The 21,220-nt window shown below is 44.8% G+C and overlaps 1 protein-coding gene across 1 annotated transcript in view; it reads left to right on the forward strand.

The window, feature by feature from the left end:
* Positions 1-16,235: 16,235 nt before the first annotated feature.
* LOC121273304 (glutamyl aminopeptidase) overlaps positions 16,236-21,220 on the forward strand; it is a 69,159-nt gene continuing 64,174 nt past the window's right edge. Inside the window, exon 1 of the mRNA XM_041180451.1 lies at positions 16,236-16,861. Within this exon, the coding sequence (XP_041036385.1) occupies positions 16,239-16,861 (623 nt within the window). The 5' untranslated portion in view covers positions 16,236-16,238. The remainder of the gene's footprint in view (positions 16,862-21,220) is intronic.

Raw genomic sequence — 21,220 nt, forward strand, 5'->3', positions numbered from 1 at the left:
ATGGGTCTTCAATGGTACTCTCCTTTTCTTCTACCTCCAAAGTGTTTGCAGGGCTGGAGATGAGGACCTGGTGGGATGATGCCCATGGACACTTTCCAGAGCTGCCTATGAAAGAAAGTAGAGATTACTAAAGCAAAGCAAGTGACTGGAAGATAGCAGAATGGGCTCACAGTATGGAATAAGTTGGTGCAGGGTCCTTGCTTGGGTTGACCCTGCCCATCTCACCGGCGCCACAGGCAAGATCACTGTCCTCTCTGGCCAGCATGATGGCAAGCTCCTCATATGGAGTGAGGGCCTTAATTTCTGTCATTCCATCCCCTGGTCTGGGGCCTCTCCATCCTATTGTGTGCAAGCTTGTCCTGCATGAAGACTAATGGAAAGATTGTGAGGACACATGCCAAGGTAGATGATAAGGATGCTTGCCTTGAATGTGTGGTGAATGGAGCAGTGGATGGAGATGAGCAAGTGATGTACACAGGACTTGAGGCCCGATGGAGATGCAAAGGTGTCTGTGTGAGTGTGAGTGGTGATGTGTCTTCAGCTAGCAGTTTGTGGGATCCCTGTGGAGTGTCATCCTGCTAAGTCCTGATGGGCTTGCGAATGTGTGAGTTGAGGCTAATGAGATGGTTGACTTACCCTGCTGGAACAGATAAGATCATTCATCCTCTTCTTGCACTGGATTGCAGATCTTTTTCTGCACCGCATTTGCATTGACCACTGAAGCTACCGCCTCACAAGCCAGAATGGTGACACTGGTGGACCTCCTGTGGCCATCACAGGGGTAGAGAACATACCAATGGGCCATGACAGTGTACAGCAGGTGGCCCAGTGAAGCATCACTGAAATTGGGAGCCGCACTCTTCTTGCCTTTCTTGAATTTCTTCCATAGAGGCTATCCTAGCCTAGAGACATTGAGAAAGCTGTGTCCAGTGTACTTTAAATATGGTACCGGGAGGAAAGAACTGCTGAGGTCACGGCAGGGCGCAATCTGACGTGCTTCCTTTTTTGCATCAGTAATGACATGGGGAGTGGACAATATGGCATGAAAAGTCACTGTGCTTGGAAGGGAGAGTGCTGCTTTTCCTGCCCGCCACTGCACTTAGAGCGCAGATGGAAAAATCCCATGTTGTTGCTGAAAAGTAGATAGTATATTTGGGGGAGGGGTGTAGTATAAAGGGTAAACAGAATGGATATGCTAATGTGTGATGTAGATCATGATGTTTCGCTGACATCATTAAATCATATGTTAGACTCGAGAGAGAGTCTGGAACTCCATGCTCAGGAATAACATGTCTACTCTGTAACCTGATTAGATGTAGTACAAATAAACAAGTATGAGCAAGTACCAGAGTGAGGCTACAGTTTGTCCTGTAACCAAGAAGCATGGTTAGAGTCCACAGATCAGAGGGACCTTCCGAAACAGGATGTAAGAGACTCTACCTTGCATCAACATTGTTTTTCACTCACAGGATGTGGGCTTCGCTGGCTGGGCCAGCATTTATTGCCCATCCCTAATTGCCCTTGAGAAGGTGGTGGTGAGCTGCCTTCTTGAGCCACTGCAGGCATGAGGTATAAGTACACCTATGGTGCTGTTAGGGACTTCCAGGATTTTGACTCAGCGACAGTGAAGGAACAGCGATATATTTCCAAGTCAGGATGATGAGTGACTTGGAGGAGAACTTCCAGGTGGTGGTGTCCCCGTTCATCTGCCGCCCTTGTCCTTCAGGATAGTAGTGGTCATGGGTTTGGAAGATGCTTTCTAAGGAGCCTCGGTGAATTCCTGCAGCGCATTTTATAGATGGCATACACTGTTGCTACTGTGCATCGGTGGTGGAGGGAGTGTACGTTTGTGAATGTGGTGCCAATCAAGTGGGTTGCTTTGCCCTGGACGGTGTCAAGCTTCTTGAGTGTTGTGGGAGCTGCACTCACCAAGGAAAATGGGGAGTATTCCATCACACTCCTGACTTGTGCCTTGTAGATGGTGCATAGGCTTTGGGGAGTCAGGAGGTGGGTTACTCGTTGCACAGTTCCTAGCCTCTGACCTGCCCTTGTAGTCACAGTATTTATATGGCTAGTCCAGTTCAGTTTCTGGTCAATGGTAACCTCCAGGATGTTGATAGTGGGGGATTCAGTGATGGTAATGCCATTGAACATCAAGGGGCAATGGTTGGATTCTCTCTTGTTGGAGATGGTCATTGTCTGACACATGTGTGGCGCAAATGTTACTTGCCACTTGTCAGCCCAAGCCTGGATATTGTTCGGGTCTTGCTGCATTTGGACATGTACTGCTTCCGTATCTGAGGAGTCATGAATGGTGCTGAACATCAAGCAATCATTAGCGAACATCCCCATTTCTGACCTTATGATGGAAGGAAGGTCATTGATGAAGCAGCTGAAAATGGTTGGGCCTAGGACACTGCCCTGAGGAACTACTGCAGTGATGTCCTGGAGCTGAGGTGACTGACCTCCAACAACCACAACCATCTTCCTTTATGCTAGTGGAGAGTTTTCCCCCTGATTCGCATTGACTCTAGTTTTGTTAGGGTTCCTTGATGCCATACTTGGTCAAATGCTGCCTTGATGTCAGGGCAGGCACTCTCACCTCGCCTAGGGAGTTCAGCTCTGTTCTCCCTGTTTGAAGCAAGGCTGTAATGAGGTCAGGAACTGAGTGGCCCTGGCAAAACTCAAACTGAGCATCAGTGAGTAGGGTATTGCTAAGCAAGTACCACTTGATAGCACTGTTGAGGACCCCTTCCATTAATTTACTGATGATGGAGGGTGGTAATTGACCAGGTGGGATTTGCCCTGCTCCTTTTTGTGTACAGGACATACCTGGGTAATTTTCCGCATAGCCGGGTAGATTCCAGTGTTGTAGCTATATTGCACCAACTTGGCTAGGGGCGCGGCAAGATCTGGAGCACAAGTCTTCAGTACTATTGCCGGAATATTGTCATTGCCCATAGCCTTTACCGTATCAAGTGTCTTCAGCCATTTCTTGATATCACATGTAGTGAATTGAATTGGCTGGAGACTGGCATCTGTGATACTGGGGACCTCCAGGGGAGGCCAAGATAGATCATTCACTCAGCACTTCTTGCTGAAGATTGCAACAAACGTTTCAGCCTTTTCATTTGCACTGATGCGCTGGGCTCCTCCATCATTGAGAATGGAGATATTTGTGGAACCTCCTCCTCTAGTGAGTTGTTGAATTGTCCACCACCATTCACGACTGGATGTGGCAGGACTGCAGAGCTTAGATCTGATCCATTGGTTGTGGGATTGCTTAGTTCTGTCTATCACTTGCCGTTTATGCTGTTTGGCACACAAGTAGTCCTGTGTTGTAGCTTCATCAGGTTGACACCTCATTTTTACGTGTGCATGGTGATGCTCTTGTCATGCCCTCCTGGACTCCTCATTGAACCAGGGTTGATCCCCTGGCTTGATGGCAATGGTAGGGTGGGAGACATGCCGGGTCATGAGGTCACAGATTGTGTTCAAGCACAATTCTGCTGCTGCTAATGGCCCACAGCGCCTCATGGATGCCCAATCTTGAGTTGCTAGATCTCTTCGAAATCTATCCCATTTAGCACAGTGGTAGTGCCACACAACATGCTGGAGAGTACCCTCAATGTGAAGGCAGGACTTCGTCTCCACAATGAATGTGTGGTGATGACTCCTACCGATACTGTCATGGACAGATGCTTGTGTGGCAGGCAGGTTGGTGAGGATAAGGTCAAGTATGTTTTTCCCTCTTGTTGGTTCCCTCACCATCTGCCGCAGGCCCAGTCTAGGAGTGATATCATTTAGGACTCGGCCAACTCGGTCAGTAGCCGTGCTACCGAGCCACTCTTGGTGATGGACATTGAAGTCTCCCACCCAGGGTATATTTTATGCTCTTGCCGCCCTCAGTGCTTCCTCCAAGTGGTGTTCAATATGGAGGAGCACTGATTCATCAGCAGGAGGTTTCTTTGCCTATGTTTGACCTGATGCCATGAGAGCTCATGGGGGCTGGACCCAATGCTGAGGACTCGCAGGGGAACTCCCTACCGAATGTGTACCACTGTGCTGCCACCTCTGCTGGACCTGTCCTGCCGGTGGGACTGGACATACCAAGGGATGCTGGCGTCTGGGACATTATCTGTGAGGATGACTATGACAGGCTTTTGCTTGACTAGTCTGTGATACAGCCCCCCCACCAAGCACTAGCCCCTAGATGTTCGTAAGAAGGACTTTGCAGGGTCGACAGGGCTGAGATTGTTGTTGTTGTTTCTAGTGCCTAGGTCGATGCCAGCTGCTCCATCAGGTTTCATTCCATTTTCCTGACTTTGTAGAGGTTTCTTACAACTTGCTTGCTGGGCCATTTCAGAGGGCATTTTAAGAGTTAGCCACATTGCTGCAAGTCTGGAGTCACATGTAGGCCAGACCAGGTAAAGACGGCAGCTTTCCTTCCTTAAAGGACATTAGTGAACTTGATGGTTTTATGGTCATCATCAGACTTTTAATTCCAGATTTTTATTGAATTCAAATTCCACCATCTACCGGATCGTCAGAGTATTACCCTGAGTATCTGGATTACTAGTCCAGGGACAATACCACTACACATTGCCTTCCTTCAATCTGGAGGTTGTCAACGGCTTCACATATCTTGGATCAACAATTACCAGCAACCAGTCCCTTGATGCCAAAATCAACATCAGATTTGCCAAAGCTGCAGCTGTCATGTCAAAGTTGAGGAGTTGCGTGTGAACCAACTGGAAATACAAATCTCCATGCGTGCTAGGCTTGTGCTCTCAGCATCCTCTTTTACAGTAGCAAGGCATGGACAACTTACACCTGCCAAGAAAAGCGGCTGAACAGCTTCCACCTACATGCCTCAGACGAATATTGGGCATCTCCCGGCAAGACAGTGTGTCGAATATGGAAGTACACCAGTGTGTCTGCCCATGTAATGAGGGTTTCTACTGAACTGCCACTCAAGTTACAGCAGTGGAGCAGGACAATTGTTCATGTATACATTTCTTGAATCATCTTGTCTTTCCAGGAATCTATTTTTCTGGAGCCTTGCCCAAACTTCCTCTGTTAAATTCTATGAAACCTCTTTTTCATAGCTTTTCTACCCAGTTAATCATTAACTTTTTTTTGAAAGAGGAAGCTGACCTTCCTTGGCTTACTTTGTTTCCTTCTCTAATTTCCCATTTTCTATTTTACTTCCCCATTCATTTCCTTCTTCATTTCAATTGTCTCCTGCGCACATCATACAATCCTTTGTACTTTTTTGCTGATAGCTTCACTAAATATTACTGTGTTTCCATTGTAATCTTTCTTGTTTCCCTATGTTACGGATTTATTATCATAACTGCACTCCTGAACTTCCCTCCATTATTTCTTTCAAGTGCCAAATATGCATCCCTATATGCTCCATACATTCACATGGTGTTCGAATCACATGGCTGGATTTATAGGGATGAAGGAAATTCTGTCTCAAACAGATTAGCTTTTGAAAAGCCTGTCCTGCAGCGATAACATGCAATTAGAGTGGCCGGCAGCTCTAGCAACCCCGGCAGCGCAGGTGCAGGTGCTGGAAGAAGATGACTGGCCATCGGAGAGAGGTAAATCCCAGCATTTTAGGGCATGGGGGGATCGAAGAGCCTAGGGAAGGTGGAGTGGGGGAGGAAAGAGTGTGGGCTGGGGGCTGAGTTTTGGAGGGCAGGAGGAAGGAATGAACAGGAGAAGTGATATTCTGGGGCGTCCCCCCACCCACCTTCCCATTCCTTTCCACCTTTTCAAAGAACCCTTTCAAAAACAGTCTTTGAATCGCAAAACACAGAATTGTTATGGTGCAGGAGGCCATTCGGCCCGTCACGTCTGCACTGGCTTTCCAAATGAGCATTGACTTAAGTGCAAATCTCTTGCTTTTTCCCTGTGCCCTTGACTTTGTTTCTATTCAAATAATCATCTATTGCCCTCTTGAATGCCTCGATTGAAACTGCCTTCACCACACTTCCAAGCAATGCATTCCAGACATGAACCAGTTGCAGTGTGAAAAAGTTTTTTCTCACATCACATTTCCTTCTTTTGCAAATCACTTTAAATTGGTGCCCTCTTGTTCTCGATTCCTTGATGAGTGGGAACAATTTCTCCCTATCTACTCTAACCAGCCCCCTCATGATTTTGAACACCTCTAGCAAATTTCCTTTTAGCCTTCTCCTCACCAAGGAGAACAGTCCCAACCACTCAAATCTATCTTCATACCTCATGATTCTCATCCCTGGAACCATTTTGCACTCTGGCCCACCTGTCACTGCCCAGCATTTTATGGCAGTGGAGGCAGATTGAACCCCTTAATTGCCAATTAATCGGGCAGTTAAGGGACTCAACAGTCTAAGGTCAGGCAGCCTAGTGGGCAACTCACCCATCCCCAGTATGGAGAACAGGTCAGGGGTGGGCAGGAAAGAGGCAGGCTGGGTACCCAGCATATTTTAAATTACCCCTGCTGAAAAAACAACCAGTGAGGATGAGGGGAAGGGGGGGAGGTGGGGTCGTAAACTCCAGCCAAAGATATTACGTAATCTTGCAGTCTAACACAATTTTAGCCAGAACCTAAAAACTGGAATTTATGCCTAGTAACAAGAGATCAATGTCAAGCTGTGAGAGACCAGTGGAGTGTGAAGGCCAGCACAATGTGGAATTTAGCCTCAGCAAATGTCTGGCCTCAGGGAGTTCAGCATTGCCATACATAAGAATGCAAGAAAGTGGAGCAGGAGTAGGCTATATGGCCCCTCAAATGTGCTCTGCCATTCAATGAATGATTGATTGATCGGATGATGATCGGATCTTGGCCTCCACTTCGCTTCCCTGCCTGTTCGCCATATCTTTGATTGCCCAACAGAGCAAAATATGTTTATCTCAGCCTTGAATATATTCAATGGCTCAGCCTCCACAGCTCGCTGGTGTAGAGAATTCCAAAGATTCAGGACCATCTCAGTGAAGAAATTCCTCCTCATCTCCATCTTAAATGGATAACCCTTTATTCTGAAACGATGTCCCCAGGTTGAGATTTCCCCATGAGGGAAAATGTCCTCTCAGCTTCTACACTTTCAGGCTTCTGCAGAATTTTGTATGTTTCAATAAGATCACCTCTTATTCTTCTAAACTCCCATGGGTTTAGGCCCATTGTGCTCAACCTTTTCTCATAAGATACCTGTTCATGCAGGAATCAACCTGGTGAACCTTCTTTGAACTGCCTCCAATGCAAGTATATCCCTCCTTAAATAAAGAGACCAAAACTGTACATAGTATTCTAGGTGCGGTCTCACCAATGCCCTGTATAGTTGTAGCACGACTTCCTTACTTTTATACTCTGAGTCCTTTGCAATAAATATCAACATTCATTTGCCTTCTCAATTACTTACTGTATCTGCATGCTAACATTTTGTGCTTCATATATGAGGTCACTCGGTTCTCTCTGTGCCACAGAATTCTGTAGTCTCACTCCATCTAATTAATATTTTGCTTTTCTATTCTTCCTCCCAAAGTGGATAACCTCACATTTCCGTACATTATACTCTATCTACCAAAATTTTGCCTACTCGATAAACCTCAGAACTTGCTTTCTGCCTATCTCTGTATCATCAGAAAATTTGGCTCCAACATGGACCGTAACATTTCACTGATCTCCACCCCTTCCTAGAAATTTTCTGCCTATTCTATAATGTCCTATACCCTGGCACCTGAGAGGTAACATAACGCTGAGGCCTCCTAATCATAACAGTTGTATGTGCCTGCATGCCATTGTAATGTAAAGGTGCTTGGCAGAGCAAGGATTAATGTGGGACTTGAGAAGAGCACCACCCATGGTATACTGCATAGAGTCACATGGTAATAGACTGAGAGAACAGTCTAGAAAGAACACTCTGGAACTAGCCCGCATGGAGCTAACAGCACCATGCATGACAGTAACCTGGGATCTGTAAATAGTTAAAAGTTAATAAAGGGTTCATTTTTAAATATACAAATCTCAAGATCTCATCATTGAGACACTACCATGCACCTTATTACAACATGGTTGGCAGCAGTAGGATATCAGCGCCATCAGCATAGTACAGCAAAACTGCAAAATGGTTGTCTATTCCCATGACTGTATAATCTCTCACCATTACTGCTCTCCTGTTTGTTCAGTTTACATATCTCATACTCACCTAGGTTCCCTCGCCCTTGCTCCACAGTTCTGCATGCAGGTCAGAGCTACCATCTGAATCACATCTGCTTCATACTTACCCACCATTTTGCATCTATTGGAAAGTTCCATTATCTGTAAATCCAGTCCCTTCTTCAACCTTTGCAGATAGTCATCCACTCCTCTCTTCTGGTCGTGTCACCATGCTCTGAACTGTCTGACACAACCTCATAGTGACCATGTTATGGAGCATATAATCCAGAAACCGCTCATCCCCTGTGATTTTGCAGAGTGTGATCAATTCCTGGTGAGACAAGAGACCTGGATATTCCATGGGAATTTAAGGATACCTCATGGACAGAAATCTCCAGATTGTTTCCTGTGTCAATTTCTAGACCAGTCAAAGAGAGGACAATTATGAAGATTCTTGGAGCATTGCAACAAATCCTGGAGTAAGCAAAACCTATAACAAAGGGGCAACAATCACTTAAATTAATACACCACCAATGTGCTTGGATATAAGGTTTAAAAAATAGCTGTTTGCAAAGTATTTAAACTAATGTGGTGGTTGGGACTCCAGGTTTGAGACTAGAGAGGGGGAATAAAATTAATAAAGCCATTGGATCAGAAGTAGGAGGCTTAGATTAATTAAATTGTGAGAAAATATTATCAGAAGAGAAAGGCAAAGAATAAGATTTTGAGGTGGCAAGAGATAAAAACACTACTGTAAAAGAGGCAAGCGATATAAAAAAAAGTAAAAACAAGGAAAAGCAATAAGGGTTGAGATTTTAATAAAATGAGTGGTATGTCCATGCACAAAGTATTAACAAAAAAGTGGAGAGTTAGAAATATCAATAGCTATGATGGGACATTATACATATCCCCAGCTGGGACCACCATCTTTGTGGTTTAAGACAGAAAATTTTAAATTTTGCATCTTGGAATGTTAGGGCATTCATGAATAATCTCAGAAGCGACCATTTGGAAAGAAGAACTGCAATCATGTCACTCGAACTAATCAGCCTCCAAGTTGACATCACCATTCTCAGTGAGGCCTGTCTTTCTGGAGAGGGCAGCTGAAAGAACAAGTGGGGGATACTCCATCAACTGGAAAGAAAAGGCTAACAGTGACCCTCATGTCCACAGAGTTGACTTTCTATCCAGAATAGCATCTTGGATAAACTGCAAGAAATCCCCAATTGTATATATGGAAGTCTCATGGCACTTCACCTACTCAGCTGTAGCTCAGTTATAATAAATATGCCACCATCATCAGCACTTAGATCCTGAACCTTGACTCTGATGAAGATATTAAGGAAAGTTCTATTCTGACTTTGATGAAGTCCTCACTGCCATCTCAAACGAAGAAGTAAGCATCCTTCTGGGGGACGTTAACGCCAGGGTTGGCCATGATACTCGGAGAAGAAACATTGGGAAAAACGGAATGGGAAAAGCCAAAGCAAATGGTGTCCCCCTGCTGACAAAGTTTGCTCAGAATGTTTTCATTACAAACACCCTTCTGCACCAGAAGGACAAAAACGAAACTACATGGAGAGATCCTAGTTCAAAGCACTGATACCTCCTGGATTATGTCAGTGTTTGAGTCAAAGATCTAAGTGATGTCTGTATCGCTCGATCCATGCAGGGGACTGATGCCTGCTGGGCAGATCATAGACTTGTTCAATCAGTAATGAACATCCACCAAGACATTGCAAAAACCAAAAGTTTGAAGAAGATCAACGGCTTGCCCTAAAGCAACCCAACTGAAGAGAGGAATTCCAAGTGCAGCTTATGACCAATCTGGAAAATCTTCACAGATTCAACTCAATTTCAGAACACTGGGATCAAATAAAGTCAGCTGTACTACACTCCTGTGTCCAAGTCATTGGGCTTGAGCATCATTGTCACCAGGAATAGTTTGAGGAAAGCAATACTGAGATATGTGATCTCCTGGATCAAAAATGTGCACCCTTCATTGCCTGGCAGAATATCCCAAGGTTGCAAGTCAAGAAGGCAGCATCCCAACAGCTTAAATCTGACATTCAAAGATAATTCCAGAAGATAAAGTATAAGTGGTGGGAAGTGAAAGCCTGCGAGATTCAACAAGGTGCTGACCATCATGACATGCAAAGCTTTTTTGAAGCCACCAGGGCCATCTTAAGACCGAGGTCAAATGGGCAAAATTCCTTTCGCTGACAGAATGACATCTCTCTTCTTAAGGGTGACAATGCCATCCATCACCATTGGAAAGAACATTTCAACAGCTAGGTGATTTTAACTATCCCAAGACATACTGGAATCATGGTCAAAGTGAGGTATGTCTTTTAGGTCTCTGGCTCAACAAGGAAAGAAGCATTGCATGAATTAGTTCTGGTAAATAACTAATATGAGAGTTGTGAAACAATGGAGACATAGTGACTACTGTTTTAGACAGGAGAGATAAGCAAACTGAACGCTTTTCGTTCATCAACTGTCTGTAAGAAGAAGGCATTTTGAATTATTTTTGAAGTACGCTGTGGTGTGTTTTCCCAAACCTTCAGTTTGTGTGATCCATTTACTCATCATTCTCAGCAAATTTGAATGATGATGAACTTAGAATGTTAGTTAATTTACATTCAAAAGCCAGGGAAGGAGTGTTGACAACGGCCCTTTCCACCACACACACACACACAAAGTTGGTACACAGAGACAGGGTCAGTCCTGCAGGCAATGGTAGAAAATCTTCCAGCAGAGATAGGCTTCAAGGAGCAGGCTGTTGTTCAGCCTGGAGTTCTGCTTCTTGGTGGTTCACTGGTTGTATGTTAAACAACAGACTGAGGATTTCTCAATTCTCAAAGGAATATAGAGATTTCAAAGTGGTCATTTGAATCCTGTGACCTTCTTTGTCCACAACGATTTCAAAAAGGATATTTAACCAATGCCTGGAACTGACTTTGATTTCAGGGCTGATAATGTGCAAGCCATTAGCTTTTGAAAGAGTTACCATCCATATTGAGGTTCTTGTGTTGGAAAGCCATTGTCTAGGCAGACCCTCTAACTTCACTAAAGAGGTAAGCTTATCAAGATGCAAGTGACGTCCATTGGCCCCCCAATAGTTCCCTTTTGAAATGGACCTGGACAGACCTAGGTGTGAGATGAGTCTATTAATAGCTCTGTTTGCAGAATGAGTTTCGATCTGCAAGTTCCCTAGTTTTGTGATTATAATGCCCTTACAATTGGGTGTGAGTCCATGATGGTTAGAGGAGGATTCTTTCATTCCTGTAACTCGTGTTAGTCATGTGACTTGTAGCAGTCATCATTTTTGGTTCAGCAGAAAGCCCATTTTAAAAATAGCAAAAAAGGATAAAGTTTTGATAAATACAGTTTTGGACTTATTTTCATGCCACATTGACACAACACTAAACATAGTTAACTCCAACATTAGAAAATAATGAAGGTAATAAGGAAATGAATGCTTGAATGGAAAAAGGCAAAGTTCAGTGAGATAACATGGCCCAAAATAACTAAGCAGAAAAGTTAGGAAATGCATCCATGGATTGCCTCAGGGAAATCTTCAAAGCATTGAGATAGATAATGTACAAAATAAGCCAGAAAGATAATGCACCAATGAATCAAATTGCCCTGCATATATAGTGATTTAAACTAAATTGCAACTTGAAAGGGAGGTAAATGATAAAGTTACAGCTAATTATGCCAAAGAAAATCACAAGCAGTTGCATAAAGAGAGATAGAAGGAAACAAAAATAAGTCCAACAAATAATTTGAAATTGTTTTTTTTTAAGTGCATAAAGAGTAAAAGGATACTTCAAGAAAGTATTGTGCCACTCAGGGACAAAGGAGGCTCTAAAGATGATGATGGTATGGTAGAGATATTAAATATTTTGCACTGATTCTTATAAATGATAGCAGAAGTGAGAATTTGATTGTACTAAAACAGGATAGAGATTAATATTTGAGGCAAGTGGAGAAAGGGAATGGTTCTAAAAAAATTATCAGAGCTGGAAGATCAGTCACAAGGCAATGATGGAATGAAATAAAAGCAAAAAACTGCGGATGCTGGAAATCCAAAACAAAAACAAAAATAAAAATACCTGGAAAAACTCAGCAGATCTGACAGAATCTGCATAGAGGAATACAGTTAACGTTTCGAGTCCGTATGACTCTTCAAAAGAACTAAGGAAAAATACAAGAGGGGTGAAATATAAGCTGGTTTAAGGGGGGAGTGGGACAAGTAGAACAAGGCAAAAGAGGGAGGCGGAAATCCTGTCGGAGAGAAGAGCAATACTTCTTCAAGGTAGGTATTCCTTTAAGAGAAGTGGCAGTCAATTAAAAACCCAGGGCAGGGAGTTCTGGCCACAAGGGTTCAATCCTCCTTAAAAATGCAAAGCACATCAAAGCACTCGTTCGTAGCCAATGTAGCAGTTTTCTTTATATTTGAGATGTCAAAGTAGTGGTATATTGTTGGAGAACTTTAAACTAAACAAATTAATTTTGAATGATTCTATCCAGATTTCAGTACAAGCATTGGTATCACCTCTTCCAGGTTGTCTTTCATCAGTGCCAGGCTGCTGAATTCTTGGAAATCTGAAATGTTTCTTATGTTTGACATCAGTGCAGTCTAAATACTATGTGCTATGGATATGACATATATTAGGAGAACTGGGCATTAATCAATATCCCGTTTGGTTTAATTTAATATATTTGATACAGAGGAATCAAACAAACCCAATCAAACAGTAAAAATACCTGGAAAAACTCAGCAGGTCTGGCAGCATCGGCGAAGAAGAAAAGAGTTGACGTTTCGAGTCCTCATGACCCTTCGACAGAACTGACTGAATGTTAGAAGAGGGGTGAAATATATGCTGGTTTAAAGTGGGGGGTGGGAAGAGAAGTGGGGGGGTGGTGGTGGTGTGGTTGTAGGGACAAGCAAGCAGTGATAGGAGCAGATAATCAAAAGATGTCACAGGCAATGGAACAAAGAAGTGTTGAAGGTATTACCTAAACGAATGTGCTAATTAAGAATGGATGGTAGGGCATCAAGGTATAGCTCTAGTGGGGGTGGGGGGAGCATAAAAGATTTTAAAATATTTAAAAATAATTGAAATAGGTGAGAAAAAGAAAAATCTAAATAATTTATTGGAAAAAAACAAAAGGAAGGGGGAAGAAACAGGAAGTGGGTGGGGATGGAGGAGGGAGCTCAAGACCTAAAGTGGTTGAATTCAATATTCAGTCCGGAAGGCAGTAAAGTGCCTAGTCGGAAGATGAGGTGCTGTTCCTCCAGTTTACGTTGGGCTTCACTGGAACAATGCAGCAAGCCAAGGACAGACATGTGGGCAAGAGAGCAGGGTGGAGTGTTAAAATGGCAAACGACGGGGAGGTTTGGGTGGACAGACCGCAGATGTTCTGCAATGCGGTCACCCAGTTTACGTTTGGTCTTTCCAATGTACAGGAGACCGCATTGAGAGCAACGAATGCAGTAGACTAAGTTGGGGGGAAATGCAAGTGAAATGCTGCTTCACTTGAAAGGAGTGTTTGGGTCCTTGGACTGTGAGGAGAGAGGAAGTGAAGGAGCAGGTGTTCCATCTTTTGCGTGGGCATGGGGAGGTGCCATAGGTAGGGGTTGAGGAGTAGGGGGTGAGGGAGGAGTGGACCAGGGTGTCCCGGAGGGAACGATCCTACGGAATGCCACCGGGGGGGTTGAGGGGAAGATGTGTTTGGTGGTGGCATCATGCTGGAGTTGGCGGAAATGGCGGAGGATGATCCTTTGAATGCGGAGGCCGGTGGGGTGATAAGTGAGGACCAGGGGGACCCTATAATGTTTCTGGGAGGGAGGAGAAGACGTGAGGGCGGATGCGCAGGAGATGGGCCGGACAAGGTTTAGGGCCCTGTCAATGACTGTGGGTGGAAAACCTCGGTTAAGGAAGAAGGAGCAGAGGAACTGTTTTTGAAGGTAGCATCATCAGAACAGATGCGACGGAGGTGAAGGAACTGAGAGAATGGGATGGAGTCCTTACAGGAAGTGGGGTGTGAGGAGCTGTAGTCGAGGTAGCTGTGGGAGTTGGTAGGCTTGTAATGGATATTGGTGGACAGTCTATCGCCAGAAATCGAGACAGAGAGGCCAAGGAAGGGAAGTGTCAGAGATGGACCACGTGAAAATGATGGAGGGGTGGAGATTGGAAGCAAAATTAATAAATTTTTCCAAGTCCCGACGAGAGCATGAAGCAGCACCGAAGTAATCATCAGTGTACCGGAGAAAGAGTTGTGGGAGGGGGCCAGACTAGGACTGGAACAAGGAATGTTCCATATACCCCATAAAGAGACAGGCATAGCTGGGGCCCATGTGGGTACCCATAGCCACACCTATTATTTGGAGGAAGTGAGAGGAGTTAAAGGAGAAATTGTTCAGTGTGAGAACAAGTTCAGCCAGACGGAGGAGAATAGTGGTGGATGGGGATTGTTCGGGCCTCTGTTCGAGGAAGAAGCTAAGGGCCCTCAGACCATCCTGGTGGGGGATGGAGGTGCAGAGGGATTGGATGTCCATGGTGAAGAGGAAGCGGTTGGGGCCAGGGAACTGGAAATTGTTGATGTGACGTAAGGTGTCAGAGGAATCACAGATGTAGGTGGGAATGGACTGGACAAGAGGAGAAAGGAGTCAAGATAACAAGAAATGAGTTCCGTGGGGCAGGAACAGGCTGACACGATCGGTCTACCGGGACAGTTCTGTTTGTGGATTTTGGGTAGGAGGTAGAAGCAGGCCATCCGAGGTTGGGCGACTATCAGATTGGAAGCTGTGGGAGGAAGATCTCCAGAGGAGATGAGATCAGTGACAGTCCTGGAAACAATGGCTTGCTGCATTGTTCCAGTGAAGCCCAACGCAAACTGGAGGAACAGCACCTCATCTTCCAACTAGGCACTTTACAGCCTTCCTGCCTGAATATTGAACTCAACAACTTTAGATCTTGCACTCCCTCCTCCATCCCCAACCCCCTTTCCATTTCTTCCCCCTTCCTTTTGTTTTTTTTCCAATAATTTATATAGATTTTTCTTTTCCCACCTATTTCCATTATTTTTAAATCTTGTATGCCAGGCTAGTCTTTCCACCCCATCCTCACTAGAGCTGTACCTTGAGTGCCCTGCCATCCATTCTTAATTAGCACATTCAGTTAGATAATTCAACACTTCTTTGTTCCATTGCCTGTGACATCTTTTGATTATCTGCTCCTATCACTGCTTGCTTGTCCCTACAACCACACCACCCCCCGCAACTTCTCTTCCCCGCCCCCCCCACCCCCCCCCCCCCACCCCCCCCCCCCCCAAACCAGCATATATTTCACCCCTCTTCTAACATTCAATCAGTTCTGTCGAAGTGTCAATTACTGCTTCAAGATTTTAGAACAACAAATACCAAATTCAGATTGAGGTGATATCTTAAAAGATGTCATTTAAATCCTTCTTGGATACAAGATCCACCGGCTAGCTTGGTTTGATGTGATGATGTTCTCAGTTTCAGTCCAGCTCCGTTAAATATCCAATAAAAGACACACTGCTATATTCAGAATCCAATGAATCATGAGCAAAAACAACAAAAAATAAAACCAGACTTTAACTGAATGTTATTTTAACTTTCCTTTATTTACTGCGGTAGAATTTGGGTTAAGATCATAAACAGAAACGATAAAAAAGAAACTATCAGCTGGTGACCTGACAATTCAGAATCCAAGGCGAAAGCAATATTTGTGTCAGAGCGAATAGTCATAAAATCTGCAATTTGCATACCTGAAACCCAATCTTCAAACTGTTTCGTCGTTCACTTTTGTTTTTCTTTGGGGGGGGGGGGGGTGGGGGAGGAGTTTTTCATATGTTATTTGCGCTTTGGTAGCTTCCCATTGCTTATTAACATCCTGCAGATTTATATTTAACTCGGGTGGGATATCCTGAGGCCAGACAGGGTGCGCTGGACGCAGTTACATCAAGGGAAGGAACTTCTACCGTCTTCTCCTCTCGCCAAATTACTTTTATTTTGGAGGGGTGCGCCCGGTGAAAGAAGCACCAAATACAAAGCATGGACTGCGAGGAGAGGCCGCGGAGGAAAAGATGCATGAGTGGTAAAAACGCGGCTATCATCCTGGCCGCGGTGGTGGTCGCCGTGGGTCTGGCAGTGGGGCTGGGAGTAGGTCTCAGCAGCAGAACTGAAGTCTGCGAGGCGGGGGGCGGCGCCACCACTGCCAGCCCGGGCTCCCCGGCGCCCTCCACGCCGGCTCCGGGCCCCTGCCCTCCCAACGGGATCTCGCAGGGGCCGTGGAATAACTTTCGCCTCCCCGACTACATCAACCCGATTCACTACGACCTGGAGCTGAAGCCTGACATGGACGGCGAGCTCTACACGGGTAAGAACATTATCCACATCCTCACCAGCAAACCCACCAAATACCTGTGGCTGCACATCAAGGCGACCAGAGTGACCGCGCAGCCCGTCCTTCAGCACGCGGTGACCCCGTCTGACCTCCGCCCGCTGCAGCTGCGCCGCTGCTTCGAGTACAAGTTTCAGGAATACCTGGTGTTGGAAGCGGTCGAAGAACTGGCCGCCAACCAAAGTTACCGTCTCACCTTGGAGTTTGAGGGCAGCCTCCTTGGCTCGCTGATCGGCTTTTACAAAACCACTTATGTGGAAAATGGAGTCGTGAAGTAAGTCCCCCTCCATCTCTGTTTAATGTAATGTTTTTCTCGCTTATTTCTGCAGCAGTTAAGATTTGGAAAGACCTTCCCGCGATGCACAGGTAGATCGTGCGATGAAGTTCGATGAGCTTCGCCATGGGATGCGGTGGCTAAAAGTACTATTTTGTGGCGTGGTTCGTTGCTGCCGGACCCTCTCCTCTGTGCGAATAGGAAGGAGAGCGGCACGGTCAGTCTGTCTACATACTAACATGACTAACATTACACACTATATAGTAATATAGGTAATTTAACGCCGAGAGAGCTGCACCCGGCTTCACACGGAGAATGACATGAAAAGCGGGAACTGCTTTGGAGGAAGGTCGTGCGAAGATGCTGAGTTGCTGTGCAGTGGGACGCCTCAAACCAATTGTCAGATGTATTTCCCTTTAGTCGATTTACCTCATCTGCTAAACTCTTGTCAAAATAACAGTGAGATCAATGGTGCTGGCCGTTATTTAAGTGACTGGTACGGCACCTTCAGAGGGGTCTGTTCGATGACAGTACTTAAAAGTTACGGTCTGAGTTGCGTTGCTCTATTTTTAGCTTCTCAGAAACAGCGTTCTGCTGTCTGCCACACCATTGAATACTTTGCAGTTGCCGTAATTGCGCAGATCTGTATTAAACTCACCTTAGGTATTTAGCGCTAGCACATGACACTTTGCCATTCCCATCATACCAGCAGACCAACTTTGGTTCAATGAGGGCTGTAGGAGAGCATGTCAGGGCAGAAGAGGCAGGAGCAGAAGAAGGCCATTCAGCCCATCGAGTCTGCTCAATGAGATCATGGCTAATCTGATAATCCTCAACTCCACTTTCCTGCCTTTTCCCCATAACCCTTGATTCCCTTACTGATTAAAAATCTATCTCCGCTTTGGATATACTTAATGACCCAGCTTTTACAGCGCTCTGCAGTAAAGAATCCCCGGATTAATTCCCTCTGAGAGAAGAAATTCCTCTTCATCTCTGTTTTAAATGGGTGACCCATTACTTTGAGATTATGCCCCCTGGTCCTAGACTCTCCCACAAGGGGAAACAACCTCTCAGCAGCTACCCTGTCAAGCTCCCAAAGAATCTTAGATGTTTCAATAAAGTCGCCTCTCATTCTTCTACTCCAATGATTACAGGTCCAACTTACTCAAACTCTCATCATGAGAAAATCCCTTCACACCCGGAATCAACCTCGTGAACCCTCTCTGGACTGCCTCCAGTGCTAGTATATCTCTCCTTAGGTAAGGGGACCAACCCTGTTCACAGTATTCTGGGTATTGTCTAACTAGTGCCTTGTATAGTTTTAGCAAGGCTTCCCTATTTTGACACTCCATTCCCTTTGAAATAAAGGCCAACATTCGATTTGCCTTCCCTATTACCTGCTGAATTTGTATGTTAGCTTTTTAGGATTCATGCACAAGGACTCCCAAATCCCTCTGTGCTTCAGCCTTCTGCAGTCTTTCTCCATTTAAATAATATCCAGCTCCTCTATTCTTCCTGCCAAAGTGCATAACCTCACATTTTCCCACATTATATTCCATCTACCACTTTTTTGCCCACTCAATTGACCTGTTTATATCCCTCTGTAGACTCCTTCTATCACCCTCACCACTTGCTTTCCCACCTATTTTTGTATCATCTGCAAATTTGGCAATAGTACATTCACTTCCCTCACCTAAGTCATTCATATATATTGTAAATAATTGAGGCCCCAGTACTGATCCCTGTGGCACTCCACTAGTTATGGGTTGCCATCCTGAAAATGACCTCCTTACCCCAACTTTTTGAGCAGAATTTAGCCCTTGGCTGGCGGGCCCCACCGGCTCGGCAGCAGGTGGGCAGCCGAACCCTGCCGCCGAAACAGGGCCCTCTGCCATTTTGAGCTGGCCCGCCCAGTGGCCTGCCAGATAGGAAGCGCATAGCGCATAGCATAGCGCTTCCTGTGCGGGATTGGAGGGAATCCTCATCTGTCAAAGTGCGCTGTTTCGCGCATGTGCGTGAAAGAGCGCACTGCTCCCTGAGGCAAAGTCCTGTCTCAGGGAGATTCGTGAGAGGTAAGTAAACTCTAAAAATAGATAAATATTGAAATTATTAACATGTCCCCCTCATGTGACAATGACAGAGGATGAAGTTTCATTAATAATCTGCAGCCCGCTGGGCCTCCTGGCCTGCCCGCCAGCCTTAAGGTTGGCTGGGCAGGATGTTTAACAAGATTAACTAGCCTGTCAATGGCCTTACTTGGCCATTGACAGGTCGGTGGGCAGCTGATTTCACTGTCCTCCCGCCTTCGTGAATATTTAAAGGGACCAGGATGACGTCGGGGGTTCCTCCTGATGCCATCCCGCATCATTTTCCCCTCGGCGAGCGGGCCCCGCCCCCAGATCACTGAGGGGAAAATCCTAGCCTCTGTCTTCTATTAATTAGCCAATCCTCTATCCATGCTAATATACTACCCCAACACCATGGGCTCTTAACTTATTAAGTAGCCTTATGTGCAGTACCTTATCGAACGCCTTTTGGAAATCCAAATATATTACATCTACTGGTTCCACTTTATCCTGCTTGATGACTCCTCAAAGAACTCTAATAAATTTGTCAGGCTTGATTTCCCCTTATGAAGCCATGCTGTCTCTGCTTGATTAGATTATGTGTTTCTATATGCTGTGCCATTACATCCTTTATAATAGACTCTAACATTTTCCATTCCAATGACCGATGTTAAGCTAACTGGTCCACAGTCATCTGTTTTTTGTCTCCCTCCCTATTTGAATAAAGGTGTTACATTGGCAATTTTCCAATCATAACATAAGAAATAAGAACAGGGGTAGACCATTCAGCCCCTTGAGCCTGCTCCACAATTCAATAAGATCATGGCTGACCTTCCTGTGTTTTGATTTCCACATTCCCATCTCACCCCAATAACCTTTGACTCCCTTGCCTAACAAGAATCTGTCTAACTGCTTTAAAAATATTCAATGATCCCTGACTCCACCACCTTCTAAGGCAGAGAATTCCAAAGTTGCACAACCCTCTGAAAGAAAAAAAATTCTCCTCATCTCTGTCCTAAAAGGGTGACCCCTAATTTTAAAACAGTGCCCCCCCCAGTTCTGGACTCACCCACAAGAGGAAACATCCTTTCAACGTCAACCTTGTCAAGGCCGTTCAGGATCTTGTATATTTCAATCAAATCACCCCTCATTCTTCTGAACTCCAGTGGAAACAAGCCCAGTCTGTCCAACCTGTGGGACTTTTCCAGAATCTTAGGATACTTGGAAGATTGCTACGAGTACATCCTCTATTTCTGTAGCTACTTCCCTTAATATCCTAGGATGCAACCCATCAGCTCCATGGGACTTATCAGCCTTTAGCTCCATTTGTTTCCCTAGTACTTTTTCTCTAGTGATAGTTATTGTATTTATTTCGTCACTCTCTTTTGCTCCTTGATTATTTAGTATTTTTGGAATACTATTAGTGTCCTTTGCCATGAAGACTGAAGCAAAGTATTTATTCAACTCCTCTGCCATTTCCTGGTTGCCCTTTATTATTTCCCCAACTTCATTCTGTAATGGGCCTATGTTCACTTTGGTTTCTCTCTTCCTTTTTATATTTTTAAAGAAGCTCTTACTGTTCGTTTTTATATTACTTGCTAGTTTACCCTCAAAGTTTATTTCCTCACTTATTATTATTTTTTGCTCATCATTTGCTGGCTTTTAAAACTTTCCCAATCCTCTGGCTTACCACTAACTTTTGCTACATTGTATGTCTTTTCTTTTAATTTGATACTCTCATTAACTTCCTTGGTTAACCATGGTTGGTTTATCCCCTACCTAGAATCCTTCTTCCTCACTGGGATATGTCTTTGTTGTGAGTCATGAATTATTTTCTTAAATGTCTGCCATTGTTCATCAACCATTTTTTCTGATAAAATCCTATCCCAATCCACTCCAGCCAACTCTGCCCTCATTCCTTTGTAATTACCCTTATTTAAGTTTAGCACAGTTGTTTCCAACCCAAGTTTCTCATTCTCAAGCTGAGTACTGAATTCTACATATTATGTTACATATTATGGTAACAGGGGTACCAAAAATGATGTGTCAACCTGGTGAAGTTACAACACAGGATTGTATAGCAGAAGCAGTGTGGACATAGCTAAACGATCCAACAAACAGTGGATCAGATCAAAGTTCTGCAGTCCTGTCACACTCAGTGGTGAATGCTGGGTGGCAAGTAAACAACTAATGGGAGCTGAAGATTCCATGAACATACTCATGCTCAGTGATGGTGGAGTGCAAGGGAGGAGGCTGAAGTGTTTGCATCTGTCTTTAGCCAGAAGTGCCAAGT

This window comes from Carcharodon carcharias, chromosome 1 (genome assembly GCF_017639515.1).
Source record: "Carcharodon carcharias isolate sCarCar2 chromosome 1, sCarCar2.pri, whole genome shotgun sequence".
In the NCBI taxonomy this organism is placed as follows: domain Eukaryota; kingdom Metazoa; phylum Chordata; class Chondrichthyes; order Lamniformes; family Lamnidae; genus Carcharodon; species Carcharodon carcharias.